The sequence below is a fragment of the Prionailurus bengalensis genome, chromosome D3, assembly GCF_016509475.1.
Source record: "Prionailurus bengalensis isolate Pbe53 chromosome D3, Fcat_Pben_1.1_paternal_pri, whole genome shotgun sequence".
NCBI lineage: Eukaryota > Metazoa > Chordata > Mammalia > Carnivora > Felidae > Prionailurus > Prionailurus bengalensis.
The window spans coordinates 40340031-40357221 of record NC_057356.1 but is presented as its reverse complement, the minus strand read 5'-3'; the positions used below and the strand labels follow the sequence as shown (position 1 = coordinate 40357221).

Below are 17191 nucleotides of genomic sequence, written 5' to 3'. Positions count from 1 at the left end.
ATGAGGCTTGAACTCATGACCTGAGATCAAGAATTGGACACTTAACCAACTGAGCCACCCAGGTACCCCTTTTTTGTGTAACTTTTGGGAGAATTGCTGTCTTTACACTATGGGGTATTCTCATGCAGGAATATTGCATAGTTTTCCAATCAATCAGATCTCTTATGTATTATATAAGGGAAGGTTTTAGATTGTTTTCAGATAAGTGTTATACATTCTTTGTGAAGCTCAATCCTGTTACAGTTTTTGGTACTAATGTGGATGGGCTCATTTTCTGTTTATCAGTGATATGTAGAAAACTTACTGGTTTCTCTGTATTTATATTGTATTCTTTCACTCTACTGAATTCTACTGATTTTTCCAGTGATTTCCATTAGATTTTCTAAGGGGACATGCGTATTATCTGCAAATAAAAGCACTTATACTCTTTCTTTGGAATGTTTACACCTCATTTCACATTCTTGCTTTGTGTATTGGCTAATAAAGGCAAATAGTGCTGAATAAATACATGAAAACAGGAATCTAGATCTAGTTTCTGAATCTAATTGAAATGTCTTTACCATTTCACCTTTATTTTTTTAATGTTTAAAAATTTTTTTTGTAATGTTTATTTATATTTGAGAGAGAGAGACAGAGCACGACCAGGGGAGGTGCAGAGAGAGAGGGAGACACAGAATCTGAAGCAGGCTCCAGGCTCCATGCTGAAGCATAGAGCCTGACACGACGCTCGAACCCATGAACGCGAGATCATGATCTGAGCCAAAGTGGTATGCTTAACCAACTAAGCCATCCTGGCACCCCTATTTCTTTTTTTAATTTTTAAGTTTATGTATTTATTTTGAGAGAGAGAGAGAGAGCAAGCAGGGGAGGGGCAGAGAGAGAGAGGGGAAGAGAGAGAGAATCCCAAGCTGTGCGGGGCTGGCAGCACAGAGCCTGACTCTCACAAAACCACAAGATCATGACCTGAGCCAAACTGAGCCACCCAGGCACCCCCAGAATTATGTTTATTTGATAAAATATATCAAGAATCTTGATACTTTTTCTTGTATTATTAAATACTTTATTTTTTAAAAAGTGTTTATTTATTTTGAGATAGAGAGAGAGAGCATGGGGGAAGGGCAGAGAGGAAGGGAGAGAGATTGAGGATCCTAAGCAGGCCCAGTGCTGTTGGCACAAAGCCCCAGTCGGGGCTCAAAATCCCAAACCGTGAGATCATGACCTGAGCTGAAATCAAGACAGACACTTAACCTAGTGAGATACCCCGGCGCCTCTATTATTAAATACTTTAAATGAAACAAGAATTATTTGCTTCTTGAAGGTTGGGAATTTTCTGTGAATTTATCCTGCTGTGTACCATTTCAGGGAAGTATATTTTTTACTTTATTTGGCAATGTATTCTATGGTTATTTGATTTCTTCTTGCTGGTTTTATACTTCCTCTTACATTAGTAATACTAATTTACATGTACGTCTATTTTATTTAGACCTTAAAATTTACCACCCTAAAATTGCCACAAGAATTTTTTTTAATGTTTATTTATTTTTGAGAGAGAGACAGAGAGAGAGAGAGCAAATGAGGAAGGAGCAGAGAGAGAGGGAGACACAGAATCTGAAGCAGGCTTCAGGTTCTTGAGCACAGAGCCCAACACGGGGCTCAAACCTATAAACCGCGAGATTATGACCTGAGCTGAAGTCAGATACTTAACCGACTGAGCCACCCAGGTGCCCCACAAGAATTTTTTATAATTTTTTAAAAACCTTTCTTTTCTTTAAAAAAAATTTTGTTTTTAATGCTTATTTTTGAGAGCGAGAGACACAGAGTGTGAGTGAGGGAGGGACAGAGAGAGAGGGAGACACAGAATCTGAAGCAGGTGCCAGGCTTCTAGCTGTCAGCACAAAGCTGGATGCAGGGCTTGAACCCATGAACCCCAGCACTATGACCTGAGACAAAGTTGGACACTTAACCGACTGAGCCACCCAGACACCCCCATAAAAGCTTTCTCATTTCTGAGGCATCTGGATTCTCTCTCTCTCTGCTCCCCCCCTCTGCTCATGGGTGTGCTCTTTCTGTCTCTCAAAAATAAAGAAACATTATTTATTTATTTAAATTTTTTTGATTATTTATTTATTTTTGAGAGAGAGAAAGAGCATGAGTAGGGGAAGGGTAGAGGGAAAGAGAGACCCAGAATCCAAAGCAGACTCCAGGCTCTGAGCTGTCAGCACAGAGCCCGACGTGGGGCTCAAACTCATGAACTGCAAGATCATGACCTGAGCAGTGAGTGGAAGTCTGGCACTTAACAGACTGAGCCACCCACGCGCCCCTAAATAAACAGTTTTTTAAAAATGGCTTTCTGATTTCTAATATTGTTGAATTTTGTTTTCCCTGTCAATCAGACTTATTTTTTTTCCCCAAAGAACTGATTTTGTATCAATCTGACTTTAGCTGTTTTGCTGTTGCTCTGTTTTATCTTCCAATGCATTTATCTCTACTTTCATCATTAATAATTCCTTCTAATTTATTGTTCTTATCTAGTTTTGTGAATTGAATGTTTTGTTTATGTTGCAGTATTGCTTAACTATGAAAGAACTTAGGGCTATGGATTCTGAGATCATAGGTATGGTCACAACCCACAGTGATGATTTATAGGACTCTCATCATTTATTTCACAACAATCTTGAATTTCCTCCTTCATCCAAATGTTATTTGGAATATTTTTTAATAGTTTCAAGTGGTTAGCTTTTGTTATCTTAGTGTTAATTTCTAGTTCTAATACATAACAGTTGGGAACCATGACTGTAATATCTCTTCTATGTGGAATCCATTAAAATTATCTCTGGAATTTTGACTTGAGATATGTCTCCCTAAAAATCTCTTCCTGAATATGCATTCATTCTGATTTCAAGGACATCAAAATAAAGTTTACAAAGTCTGAATATACTGAGTACATTTAAAGAAAAAACTGGGGAGCCTGGGTGGCTCAGTCGGTTAAGCGTCCGACTTCAGCTCAGGTCACGATCTCGCGGTCCGTGAGTTCGAGCCCCGCATCGGGCTCTGGGCTGATGGCTCAGAGCCTGGAGCCTGCTTCTGATTCTGTGTCTCCCTCTCTCTCTGCCCCTCCCCGTTCATGCTCTGTCTCTCTCTGTCTCAAAAATAAATAAAAACGTTAAAAAAATTTAAAAAAGAAAGAAAGAAAGAAAGAAAGAAAGAAAGAAAGAAAGAAAGAAAAAACTATTCATGACATTGTTAAAGAATGGCAAGGTACACTTTCTTCAGGGGGACTATTGTGATCGGCCGAGGGACCGCAGCAGGATTTGAAGTGTGGGCGAGAGATAGAGCTTAACTCCAAATACAACACGAAAAAGTGGGAATCTATAGCCAAGAAGCAGGGTCGGGGGTTGTCAGTGGTGGAAAATTACAGAGAGAAAACCTCAGGGATGAGAGAAAGCCTCACAGGGACCTTGATAAAGGCAGGCCGGGTTGATCAGACATCACTGGGGGATGACAGAGGATGAAGAACATGATCAGATATCCAGGGGATTCTGGCTAAACCGATTTAGCAGGATTCTCACTGAAATGGGGTGAGAAGATGCAAAGATGGACACAGAAGTACAAAAGTCGAGGCCTAGTCAGGAGAATTCAGAGCAGCCTGACCACAGTCTGGTCAAGGACAGACTCATTATCCATACTATCTGCACAGCTTTCCTTCATTGGTTTAAGTCCAGTGATTACAAATCAGAAATGATGTGACCTCTTTATTTCTCAAGGCCCTCTTTTAATTAATGGTAACAACTCACTTGGTTTGTATCATTCTGAAGGACTCCGCTTGGCAGTCGGACTCATCTTTTTACACGGGCCATAACACATATCTCTGTATATTTGGACAGGCATTACAGGAAATAAGTAAGTAAATCTTAGGAGCGCCATCTCAGATAACTAAATTTTCATTTATTTTTAATTCAGAAAATGAGAAAACAATCACATGTTATGCAATGTGAAGATTAAGCTTCAAGCTCTTTTAGGTTGTTTTACAAGGTAAGTTAAATGGTCATGGAGGGAAGTCACAACCTAACATCTGGAGGTGGAGGGGTCAAGGTCTAAAGCTACTATGTGAAACTCATCTGGAGCTGAAGATTACTCTCGAGAGACTAAAAGATGGTGTAACCTCCCACTGCTACTGGCTACCTTTGGGGAAGGGAGTAGGAATCAGAAGTAGAAAGAAGTAGAAAGAAGAAGTACATGGGATGCCTGGGCGACTCAGTCAGTTAGGCGTCCGACTTCAGCTCAAGTCATGATCTTGCAGTTCGTGGGTTCAGGCCCCACGTCGGGCTCTGTGATGACAGCTCAGAGCCTGGAGCCTCTTCAGATTCTGTGTCTGATTCTGTCTCTCTGCCTCCCCTGCTCGTGTTCTGTCTCTCTCTGTCTCTCAACAATAAGTAAATGTTAAAAAAATTTTTTTAAAAACAAAAGAAGTACAGAATATTTTGTTTTGTATACTTTCATACTTAATGAATCCCCTTTACAACAACAACACCATATGCATATATTACTTATTTTGTAATTTGAAGGGAAAAAAAATTACCCTTAACGTTACCCTTGACTTTTTAGAAGACATACAACTTTGCTCTAAACCTGAAGCAACCAGTTACCCGCTTCCCATCCGCCCACCACTAGACCACCAGAAAAAGCACCGGATAAAGTAGTTGACTTGAGTTTTGGAGCCATATTATAAAAAAATACATACTTCAAGATATTCTAGAATCATATTTCGTTCCATGAGATGTTCCCACTAGAACAGCATGGGAACCAAGACTACAAATTCACCCTACCCATCTTAAGCTTTTTAATACACTTGCTCATGGTTTATTTACTTATTTATTGGACAAAGTGCCTTTTTCTGGTAATTTACTTATTGTGCAGCATCTCCAGGCCCATATTCTGTATCCCGCTGCTTTGTGGCACGGGGGCCAGGAATCCGCAACTACATTTCCCAGGCTTCGGTGCTGGCCAGCTTCGAGTTATATTCTAACAATGGAAGGTGGGAGGAGAGAAGGGACTTTCTTCCTATTTCCACCTCCTGTGGGCAGTGCTCCAGCCCAAGTGCACAGCTTTCAGCCGCTTTGGCTCATGCACCAGATGCACTGCTCTCTGGCACGTCCCAGCACCAGCTGACCACACCTGCCTCGGTGGTCCGAGGCTGGCTACAGTGGGGACTCTCCCCTGAGCTCCTAAATTCTGGGAACCCCACCTTTCCCTTTTTGCTCCCTTAGTTCTGGTTGGCACTGGTAATTGCTTAGTCCATCCCAGTATTGCTCTTTCAGCCTTTCCAACATTATGTATCAAACTGCCTCTGTTTGATAACTGAGCATGGTTTCTATTTTCCCGAGTGGGATTCTAACGGGTTCCACGTGGCTACGCTCACATCAATGAAAAATGCTTAGAGTGTCAGCCAAAGTAGGATGCTGCAGCTTTACTGTATGGGGTAGTAGCAAAATTACCCAATGGAACTCTTCCTGAAGATGCACAGTAGCTATTTCCCATAAGAACCGTGATCCTCAAGGCAGAAAGAAAGCGAGAAAGAAAGGAGTCAGGGGTCTCAAGGATGGGAATGGAGGGCATTGTACGCCGTGCTCCAGCCCCACGCCACCTATCTAAACCCACAGCTGATTTGTATCAAAGTGTTGTCATCTTCCAAGGTTCAGTCATTGTATGTACATTTATCTTTGTGACCTTGACGCCCTTAGATCCCCAAATGGACAAATGTCACCACTCTTACATAGTACCTACGGTAATCCACTTAAATTTATGAAGCGACTCTCAAAATGTTTAAAGAAATTGCAAAGTAATTACATCTCCATCCTGAAAAAATTAAGGAAGCCCTTGGCAGATGATAACATTTCAGCATATTTGGCTAATTATGGTTTGAAGGGAAGGTAAGGTTAATAATAACAACTGAATCTAATATTTGTTGGGCCCACTACACTTCGAGCCTGATATATTATATCAGTCCATTTTTACTACATCCTATAAGGTACCCTGTGGAATAGTGACCGTTACTGCCAATTTCCAGATGAGGAAACTGGAAATATTACATATTTGGCCTAAACTCACACAGGTTGCAAAGTAAATGATTTTAGTATTAACTATTCGTCATGGATTAAATTCAAAATGTTGGGAAAGGTTTGGAAACTCTGACCCTAAAGAAGTAAATGGTGGGAAAGAGTCCAAGATCCTGGTGTTCTACGTTTTGGGGATTAAGATTTAACTTAGAGAAAAGTGTAATGAAATTTGGTGACTATTTTACGCCTTGAATTTGTACTTATTTATTATTCTCCATCAAAGAAGTGGTGTAGCATGGTCACATTAACCATCAAGGTCCAATCTAGGCTCTGTCAACATAGGATGTGTGGCCTTGGGCAAGTCACTCAACCTCTCTGTGTCCTCATGTATACTGTAGAGATGGTAATCCCACTTATGTCCCCAGGGTTGTTGTAAGGGTAGATGAGACCACCACGTCAAGTACTTAGTACTTCCATATAATGTCTACAGTAGTGAACAGTGTGAAAGGAGGAAAAGGTAGAACCATTTTTTCACTCACTAGAATATTCAAACATTTAAGAAGCGCGATGGTCTCTGAAACAACTCTTCTCCCCAACACTATATGTGGATTTCAGAGTAGTTCTATCTTACTGGGTGAAACTAACAACACAATATTTGGTGGATTTCATGTGTATGAATGCTTTATTCTGAGTAAGAATTATTTGGAGAAAAGCCTCTGAGACCAATGGGCAGACCTGGGAGGTGATTAAGATAGATAGATAGAAGCTTTTAAATAAAATGAACAGTAAGACTGACAAACAATTATCTTTTTTTTTTTTTTTTTTTTTTTTTTAGGATTTTATTTTTAACTGATCTCCACACCCCACATGGGGTTGGAACTCATGGCTCTGAGATCAAGAGTCATGTGCTCTACCAACTGAGCCAGCCAATAATTGTCTGTAAAATATGCTATTTTTAAGTGCAAAATGGCAAGATATATAATAGCCTGAGGTATATACTAACCTCTGGGGAAAAAAGGGGAACAAATCAAAATATGTATTTGCTTGAATATGCACCAAATAGGTCTGTATGAGATGCAAATATTGGTTGTATTAATTTCTTCCTGCAAAGAGAACTGATGGGCTATTAAATAAGAATGGGTGTTGGGTGGGGAGTGCCTGCGTGGCTCAGTCAGTTACGTGTCTTGATTCTAGAGTTCGGCTCCAGTCATGATCTCACGGTCCTGGGATTGAGCCCCGTGTCCGGCTCCGCACTGAGTGTGGAGCCCACTTAGGATTCTCTCTCTCTCTCTCTCTCTCTCTCTCTCTCTCTGCCCCTCCCTGTTTGCATGCTCTCTCTCCCTCTCTCTCAAAAAATAAACGTTAAAAAAATAAGAATGGCAGGGAGACTAGTCACCGAATGCCTTTTTATAACCTTTGAATTTTGAGCCAGAGGAATATATAATCGATTGAGAAATGATGTAAAATACAGAAGAAACTGAACATTAAGGAAGTAGAAGAAAACTAACATGACTGGGTGCCAGTTATGTGCCAGATAAAGAAGGTCAATTTTTCTTTTATCCTGGGTAAAATATACACAAAATGAATCCTTCATCTTAACCCCTTCTCAGTGTGCAGTGCTCACAGCATTAAGTACATTCACGTTGTTGTGCGACCATCACCATCATCCACGTCCAGACTTCTTCCATCGTCCCAAATGGAAATTCTGGACCCCCCGGGAAGCTGAAATTTGTAAACTCAGTCCCCAAAATAATCCTGTGGGGGACAGTTAAGGAAACAGGCTCAGGAAGATCACGTCATGTGCCTGGGACAACACGGAATGCCGGCCTCTGCTCTTCCCTACTCCTTCAAAGCTTTTGGACAGTAGGGAGAGCAGTTAGTTCCTGGGGGGAGGCAGAGGCAGGCATAGGGGTGGAGGCTGGCTTTGGGCATGTGCCTCCTGCGTGTCGCCTAGTATCATGCACCAATGCCACAAGTTCTTTTAGGAAACTTGACAATGTGCGCTATGGTAACCTGTAGGTTATATATATATATAAAAAAAAGCATTTGACTCATTGCTACTAGACAAATATTGCCCTTTAGAAGTGCACTCTGCAGAATGCACTGTGAAAATAAATCATCGTGAAAACCTACCCCACGCCTGGTTGTTAGATGTGCCTTAGAGTTGGTTCATTGTGAATAGATTTATTGGCCACCACGTCAGGAAGTTATTATTCAAAGGGCACCTGCATGATATGGCACAACAAAAAAGGGTGAAAAGAATGACTCTTCTCCATTGAGAGAAGGAAATTTCTAGCTGGGTAAGCCAAGCCGAACAGATGTGAAAAACAAGAGTCGGCTTGATCTTATCTCTGAGCAGAAAACTCTGGGCTGAACTGAGAAGCCTGCTGAATTATCTACCATTTTTTGAAATGCATGATTAAATAACCAACAATTATGCTGAGACTAATGCACATTCTTTGCTCATGATGCTGTGGTGTGAGTGATCGCTTTCTACATGACCAGTCACTTTGGTCTTCCTCTCCCTCACTCCCACATGTATGAGAAGTGATTCACATTTTTGTTCTCATGTGGTTCCTCAACAGTGCTGAACATACTGTAACACAAACCCATAACCCGGGTCATTCTTGGATGTCCACTCCTTTTTTGAGAATCAAAACGTGCATTAGGAATTGAGGGCACTTTGTGTTTGATTGTGTTTGTTTAATTATCCTAATGCTTTGAGTCACACATTCAATTTAGAGAACAAAAAATAATCTAACTTAGAGAACAAAAATAATCTAATAACGCCCACAGACAAAATATCTTCATGATTTTTAAATTCACATTTAACAATGTAGGAGTTCCAGAGCCAATCATTTGAAACTCTGGTCCCACACGTGGCTCTGTCGTCCAAAAGGGGCAGACGGCACATCTTCTGGAAAAACAATAGTGTTACGTTTCTTGAATTTTGGGTCCCTATTTCAAAGGACAGAAAGGGAGGCTGTTACCTGTATCCCAATGGAAAGGCATCGATTTTTCTTAAAGTGATCCTTCTTCCTGTCCTCTGTGGTGACAGTGGCTATGGTGGTCGTGGTAGTGACAGTGGCAGGGTTGTTGCTCATGTGTTGACTTGCGGGGCCGTGGATCTGGGCATTTGCAGCTTCGATGGCGGCTGTCAGAGCCTTCATACTGTCCAGGCTCTCCGTGGAGTTGCTCAGTCCAGACTGGCTGATAATATCTCCTCGCTGGCCCTGTCCATCCATGTAGGCATCCTGGGCAGACTCTGTGCTACTCTGGGCTGTGATAGAAATGAAAGGTTTCGTGGTAGTTCTGGGTGGGACTGGAGGTGGTGTCTTCTTATATGTTGTAATGCAAGATGACACTGGAAGACAGTGAAAACAAAGACACTGTGATTTCTGTGTGGGTTTTAATTTCTGTATTGTAACTAACATCCACTGAGAATCAGGGCACATGAAACACACGAAGACACTGAACATGAAAACAAGTCCATTGATAGAGTAAGTGAGATCCCTGCTTAGAGGGGATATTTGGGCCTCCTATGAGGTGACATACCCAGAAGACTGAGGGGGAAAAAGACTGAAAAACACCAACCTCTGAAATGGAAGTTTCTGAAATGGAAATTAAATGAATCAACATAAAATAGCCATCTGTAGAAATCTTCGCAGGCAACAGTACACCCAGAGAGATAATACATGTGTAGATAAACCCAGGGTAGTGTCTGCCTTCTCAGGAATATATTAAATACAGCTAATGTTAAACAAGGTAACTCATTGGAGAAGATTGCGGTGTTTGATAATAAACATTGAAAAAGGAAGGAGGAAAGCAAAGAGTTGTGAGCAAGTGTGATCTAATCCTAACAACAGTGGGAAGCACGGGGTGGGGGGTGGGGGTGGTGGGGGGAGCTCTTGGGGGTGGCTGACTCAGCTGTCTCAGCTTCCTGGAGCTCTGGTTTACTGGCACTTGGTTTCTTCCTTTCTTTCTCCCTCCCTCCTGTCTCTCCCTCTTTTCCTTCCTGTCTTTGTCTCTTTTCTCCCTCCAGCCCTCTTCTTTCTCCTTCCCTTCCCTTCCTTCCTTCCTTCCTTCCTTCCTTCCTTCCTTCCTTCCTTCCTTCCTTCCTCTGGATAGATGCTCACTATAGAAACTACTCTTCTGAATTTTTTTGTTGTTGTTTCTGAGCAGAGCTATCTTCTAAGAGGGAATATACTGCACAAAAGTCTCCTCTATTATAGTCTCCCTTGTTTCCAAATCTGTGTTGGGGGGTGAAGTGTGTGGGTAGCTTATAGGAGACTAGTCCCTAAAATTCTGTCCTTCAAGACAACTTAACCAACTTAGGGGCCTGTGTCTGTGCAGAAAAGTGTCCTTTCTGGACTTGTGCAATTTAGTTGAGGTCCCCCCTGAGGCTCTGGCTAAAGTGGCCTCTGGTCTTCTCTCCAACTCCCTGATTATAACTCTGAGGTTATGTGAAGAAGCCTTACACACTGGTTTTCAGCCTTGTATTTGTGGAGCATGATGTACAAAAATACAGATCAAAAAGAATGTTCCCTGCCAGAAAAGAACAATTCCTTAACCAACTTTCTAAAGACTTTTGTTAAGTCATCTTTAAAAATGATTCAAATTGGGGTCCTGGGTGGCTCAGTAGGTTAAGCAACCCACTCTTCTTGGCTCAAGTTATGATCTCTTGGTTAGCAAGATGGAGCCGTGCATGGGGCTCTACACTGGTAGCAGGAAGTCTGCTTAGGATTCTCTCTCTCTCTCTCTCTCTCTCTCTCTCTCTCTCTCAAAAAAAAAAGCTTTGAAAGATAAAAAATAATTTAAAAAAATGATTCCAACTATCGCGTTTCCATCACTTTCCCGGCGATGCCTTTTCCAATCACAGCAAATGGTCACTCCTTACGCCAGATCAGCTACTCCCGACCATACAATCCCAGCTCTGGTTTGAGCCACCACTTTGGCCACTCACTAAATGAAATACTTGCTTTAATAGTTAGGATGTTTCCTGAGGCCACTCAAAGGAAGCATCCTATAAGGAACAACAAACAGAAGGATCCTATGATGCTGTGCTGCTGTTCTGCTGCCCTGTGATTTGGAGTGATTTCCTTAGTTGTGAAAGATATAAGGACAAAACTATTTTGCTATTTCCTAGGAATTACCTGATGCAACATGACAATATCATATATGCTCTGGAAGTGGGGGTAATGTCAACAATATAAACGTAGCCACCACTCAGTGACCAGGATGCATGATTGCCATTGGCTCACGCGGGGAAAGTCTTCCGCCTAAGCTTAGTGCATGAGCGATACATCCTTTAGTTTGAACAGAACTCAGCAATTCCCAGCCCAAGGTCCACAGCTTTTAGCTCAGGGGCTGAAGAGGTAATGCGACCAGTGGAGGCTCCCAGGGCCCGCCTGCAAGGGGCGGAGCCAGGAGCAGAGGCTGGTCTCGGGTTCTCCCACTGGGCTCCCGTGGAGCCTGGGGCTAAGTGTGCTAACGCGTGCATTGCTGATTTTTCACCTTGCCCAATTTAGTGTCGTGCCCTGCCCCCACCGTGGAGCTACCTCTTGTTTCCCAGGAAAGTTTGAAGGGATAACCCCTCTCGGTGATGCTGAGTCTCAGTTATTCATTGGAAGACAAGAGGGGGTTGATGACCATAAGGAGGATAAAATCAATCTCTCTGTTCGAATCTAGTGAAACCAGATCCTTTTATTACTTCTCCTAAGACAAGTTTTTACAGTGTGAACTCATTATTTTGTTGAAATAATGAGCAATGTTGTATCTTGCTCAGGACACGGGGCCCGCTCGTATTCCATATGGGTTGTTTACGGCTTGTTGTTGGCCAGCCTGCATCCTCTTTCAGTGTGGGTAATCAAAACTGCACGATGTAGCCAAGTAGAGTATTCTTTCATTTGCTGTGATTTACCGGAGACATCTTGCCATGATGTGATAAGTGTGATATGGGGAATATAGAAAGGAGGGTGTCACATTATTTCCAGTGTAGTGACAGGGTTTGGGGACACTCCCCAGGGTCAACTGCAATTTGGTGCCATCTGGTGGCTGTTGTCAGCTCCCCTTCCAGGTCAATAGGGTTCACTGAGTATTTTGATCAATGGGGACCTTCAGGATGGTAGGTAGCAGCAATGCTAGAGATCCACTAGGGTTAGATTGAACAGGGGCAATCCTGGGGACATGGCTTTCACAACAGGCTGGCCAAGCCCCAATACCCAAGGAGGTAAAATGTGAGATTGCCCCACCTCCAATAAGGGGCTGAACAGAGGACGGGAATCATTTTGCTACGCGTTATATCCGAGGAGCTTCAGTTTGAGATTTCACTGCAGTGTGGAGCTTGGCACAATTCTGCTACAGTTATCAGCGTTATACTCCAAGAAGCACCATCTATCAATCATCAAATGGAAATTGAAAAGGAATGCCCACGTCTGCCAGAGAAGACAGGAGATCCAAGATACAACTCACACTTCTCACCACCTCCTTTCTTCTCATGCCTCAATTCGCTTGCATTTGAGACTGCTCCAGAAACTCATACAACCAAATCTCCAATTTTTCCTGGTTATCACTCTTTCATGGTTTTACAAGCTGGGCTCTAAATTCTGTCTTCTCTCCTGAGATTATTTTTTTCCCTAATTCTACTCTCACGATTCGGCACCACAAATTTTAATGTTTAGTTATTTTTGAGAGAAAGAGAGAGAGAGTGCAAGCAGGGGAGGGGCAGAGAGAGAGGAAGACTGAAGCCGGCTCCAGGCTCCGAGCTGTCAGTACAGAGCCTGACGCTGGGCTCGAGCCCACACACTCTGAGATCCTAACCTGAGCTGAAGTCTGACGCTCAACCCACTGAGCCACCCAGGCGCCCCCACCATGAATAATTTAGAATCCACTGGAGTCTGAGTGCCAGGAGGGGTGCGGTAGAGTGAGGTTCTAGAAGGTGAAACACAGGTAAATAAATCTTGTTTGGTCAAGACAGAGAAAATGAGTGGCTTATATACCATAAGTGAAACCCTTCTCTTGTTTGAGAGCAACATTCTCAAAACCATGATTTAAAAAGGCAAGTACTCCTTTTATTCAGTGGGAACTTGAAAAAGAAATGATACTATATTTTAACCATCATTATTGTTGCTTTCCTTTGCCTGACAGGTTTATTTGTTCATTTCAAATAAAATGATTTTTCCCCTTATTTAGATTCTGATGATTTATTACCCCAGCTCAAAGTTGGTGAAAGGACTCCCATATACAAGAGTCAGCAAGAGAGAAGCTACAGATTTTGATGCCATACTTGCATTCAGAGGATACTGCAGAGAATAGAGACCAGAGACTGGTTTTTACATTGAATTAAGAAAGTAGTGGAGGAGGATGAAGAGTCAGAGGAGAGGGAGGAGGAGGGGGAGGAGGAGGAGAAGAAGGAGGGGGGTGGGGAAGCCAGAGGAGGAAAAGGAGAACGAGAAGTAAAAAAAAAAAAAAAAAAAAAAAGAGAGAGAGATTGAAAACAAATTTCTATCCTATCTCAGCTTCCACCTGACTCTTCAATATTGTCTCCATTTGCATGGAAAGATAATGCTAGTGTTAAAAGCCTCGGGAAGGCCTGTGCCAATAATTATTTTTTTCTGTAGTAGTGAGAGTTTTCTGAACAAAATATCTAGACGTTCTTATCGCTCTGGTTAACCTTTGTGATCAAGAACACACCCGTGTCAAGTGGCCACAAAACAGATGTAGGATCAGACCATGTTTTGTATCTTCTTAATAATACAGTCTGACTGGCTAAGCTAATGGGTCACATACTATAAAGCTGCATTGAGGAATTATTTAGCACTTTCTGGTTACTGAATTTTAGAAACTCTCTTTTTTTTTTTTTTTTTTTTAGTGTTTATTTTATTTTTGAGACAGAGAGAGACACAACATGAGTGGGGAAGGAGCAGAGAGAGAGACACACAGAATCCAAAGCAGGCTCCAGGCTCTGAGCTGTCAGCACAGCGCCTGACGCGGGGCTTGAACTCACAAACCCATGAGATCGTGACCTGAGCTGAAGTCAGACGTTTAACTGACTGAGCCACCCAGGCGCCCCTAGAAACTCTTTCAAATATAACAACAAGCCCATAAGAACTACAGATAAAACCACAAAAGGACAACAAGAGAATTCCAAAATATACATGTACATAAAGTTGTACACTGTTCAAAAGATACCTTTATTTAATGTTTATATATTTTTGAGAGAGAGGGAGACAGAGAGCGAGCAACTGGGGGAAAGGCAGACAGAGAGGTTGACACAAAATCCGAAGCAAGCTCCAGGCTCTGAGCTGTCAGCACAGAGCCCAACGCAGGGCTCAAACTCACGAACCATGAGATCATGATCTGAGTGGAAGTCTCACGCCATACCAACTGAGCCACCTAGGCACCCCAAGATATCTTGTTGATGTAAATAAGTTATTCTAAGATATTATTAACCACAAAGCTAGCTGTGATTTGATCTGCCTTTAGTGGTGGCAGGCTTCTACACCGAAGTCATGGTCAGAGCAATCTTGGATTTGCTGAGTTGTATCAGATGGTCTGCTCTTACTGAGCTGAAGGCCACCAAAGAGAGAAGGCCTGCCTCAACCTACTTTCTGGTTTCTGTTGAGGGCAAAGGTTTTCTGATTTGGGTGATTTGGTCCAGCCAACCACAGTTTAACAAGCCCTCAAAAGGAGATTTAAAAAAAATCAAATGGGTTTAACAGTGGGGTGCTGGACCTGGCTCTTACCAGCTTGATAGTTAATCGTGCATGTCTCTTCCCAAGTCTGTATGTAGTGATATTTCATTGATAGCTTCAAACCGACCTTGGTGTGAATGTTTACACAATGGAAATTAGGAAATACTACCTTAGAGAGACAGTTATTAAGCATTTCCAGCACACCTGTGTGCATAGAGGGGCACTATTCGAAGTGTGGTCCACAGACAGGGATCGATTCACAAACTATTTGGTGACTGTATGGTGAGATATGCCATGAAAATCAAAGAATAGCTTTTAGAAACTTGTACAGCAATTCTAAGGACTATCTCATTGGTTGAATCTAACAAAAAGAAGATGGGTGCCCCGTTTTTTAAATCTCCTTTTTCTAGTGATTCATTTTATTGCATTTTTACCAAAATATTGATCTGCAATGGATCGGACATCAAACAAACAAACAAACAAACAAACAAATCCATCACTAGAGATAGTTTGAGAAGCACTGACAGGAAACATTTGCACATCCAGTGGACAGGGCAGAGGTGGTGTGTAAGGATTAAGGACGTATTAGGGAAATAACTTGAAACTACAGGCTATTTTAGAAAGCAGAATGACGTGAAGAGGCTAAAAGAAAAAAAAGAAACGTGGAAGGATGTACATTTAGGACATAGCGGGTCTACCGCACAAATACAAGATTGTGGGTTTAACATCGGGTCAGTTGCCTATTTTGAAGAGGGTGTGTGTGAGTACAAGTGCGACATCTAGAACAACAGAAGGATGGTTGTGCTGTGTTTCATTCTGGGTTCTTTTCCTTAAGGGGGAAATTGCAGAGTGCTCTGGGGAAAGAAAAGCTGTATCTTACAAGGAGTAGATTAAGGGAAGCAGATGTTTAGCTTGCAAGAGAAGGAAGACAGAAGGATTTCCAATGATCTCGAAGACTCTTGTGTAGAAGTTGGCGTGGACCAGTTCTCTATGGTGCCCCATGGGAAACCACAAAGGCAAGAGCTCAGAGAGGCACTAAGAATAATTCTGTAACAGTCAGTTGTCCAAAGGTGGAATATGGAAACCTTGCTGGGTAGCAGGCTCTTGGTCTCTGGAGGTGTTTAGCACAGACCAGTTCATCCTTTGGGAAGCTATCAAAATTGTACAACCATCTGGGGCACCTGGCTGGCTCGGTGCGATAAAGCATACAACCCTTGATTTGGGGGTTCGAGCCCCATGTTGGGTATAGACATTACTAAAAAAATAAACTTAAAAAATAATATTTAAATAAATTAAAAATTGTATCACCATCTGATGGGGGCCAGAAGTAGATGGCAAGATTTCTTTCAAACCGGAGCTCCTGTGGTTTTAGGAATATTAATAAAAGCTAGAAAAGAATTTGAGAAGTAGAGACTCCTTGAGAGTGAAGTGAAGTCAAGAGAGGAGGTCAGGGAGAGTTACCAACAAGGCTGTTTGGTAGCAATGACGAATGTTCTGGCATCCTGGGAATGCATTTTGGCACAGATGAGGGCAAGGCTGCTACTAAGAGAAATTTGCTGCTGCGGCTTTGCATCAAGTAGGCCCAGAAGTGCTGAACTGCCAGGGAACTGGAGGCGATGCTCCCCACGGTGATATGTCACACAGGCTGGACTCCCCCCACCCAGTGCTGGACACACCAGTGTTCTGGCTTGAGTCCTTCACAGGATAAAAGCACAAACACAGGTGAAAACAAAGATGATAAGATGGAACATTAGTCCAGACTTTTTTTTTTTTTAAAGGAAGCTCTACACCTAACGCGGGGCTTGAACTCACCATCCCAAGATCAAGAGTCACGTGGTCCACCAACTGGGCCAGCCAGGTGCGCCTTTAGTCCAGACTCTTTATTATTATTTTTATTTATTTATTTTGAGAGAGAGAGAGAGAGAGAGAGAGAGAAAGAGAGCGCACGCGCATGTGTGTGTGTGCACGTGTGCATGTGAGTTGGGGGCTGAGAGAGAGGGATAGAGAATCCCAAGCAGGCTCCTAGCTGTCAGTGCAGAGCCTGACAGGGGGCTCCATCCCAAGAACTGAGAAACTGAAATCAAGAGTCTGCAGGCTTAACTGACTGAGCCACTGGTGCCCACTGGTCCAGACTTTTTTTTTTTAATTTTTTTTTCAACATTTATTTATTTTTGGGACAGAGAGAGACAGAGCATGAACGGGGGAGGGGCAGAGAGAGAGGGAGACACAGAATCGGAAGCAGGCTCCAGGCTCTGAGCCATCAGCCCAGAGCCTGACGCGGGGCTCGAACTCACGGACCGTGAGATTGTGACCTGGCTGAAGTCGGACGCTTAACCGACTGCGCCACCCAGGCGCCCCAGGTCCAGACTTTTGATGTGCTGTTAGATCAACCAAATCGCCAGAGAGTGAATCCTTACTCCGTTTCACACTGTGCTAAGAATT

The 17191-nt window shown here is 42.6% G+C and overlaps 1 protein-coding gene across 11 annotated transcripts in view; it reads right to left on the bottom strand.

Annotated features, from left to right (window-relative positions):
* DLGAP1 (DLG associated protein 1) overlaps window positions 1-17191 on the bottom strand; it is a 900656-nt gene that overhangs the window by 58759 nt on the left and 824706 nt on the right. For 8 of the 11 annotated variants that reach the window (XM_043558380.1, XM_043558381.1, XM_043558385.1 and 5 more), the window contains one exon: window positions 9047-9420. In XM_043558380.1, coding sequence (XP_043414315.1) covers window positions 9047-9420 — 374 coding nt within the window. The remainder of the gene's footprint in view (window positions 1-9046; window positions 9421-17191) is intronic. The other 3 variants (XM_043558382.1, XM_043558383.1, XM_043558391.1) reach the window with 1 other exon arrangement.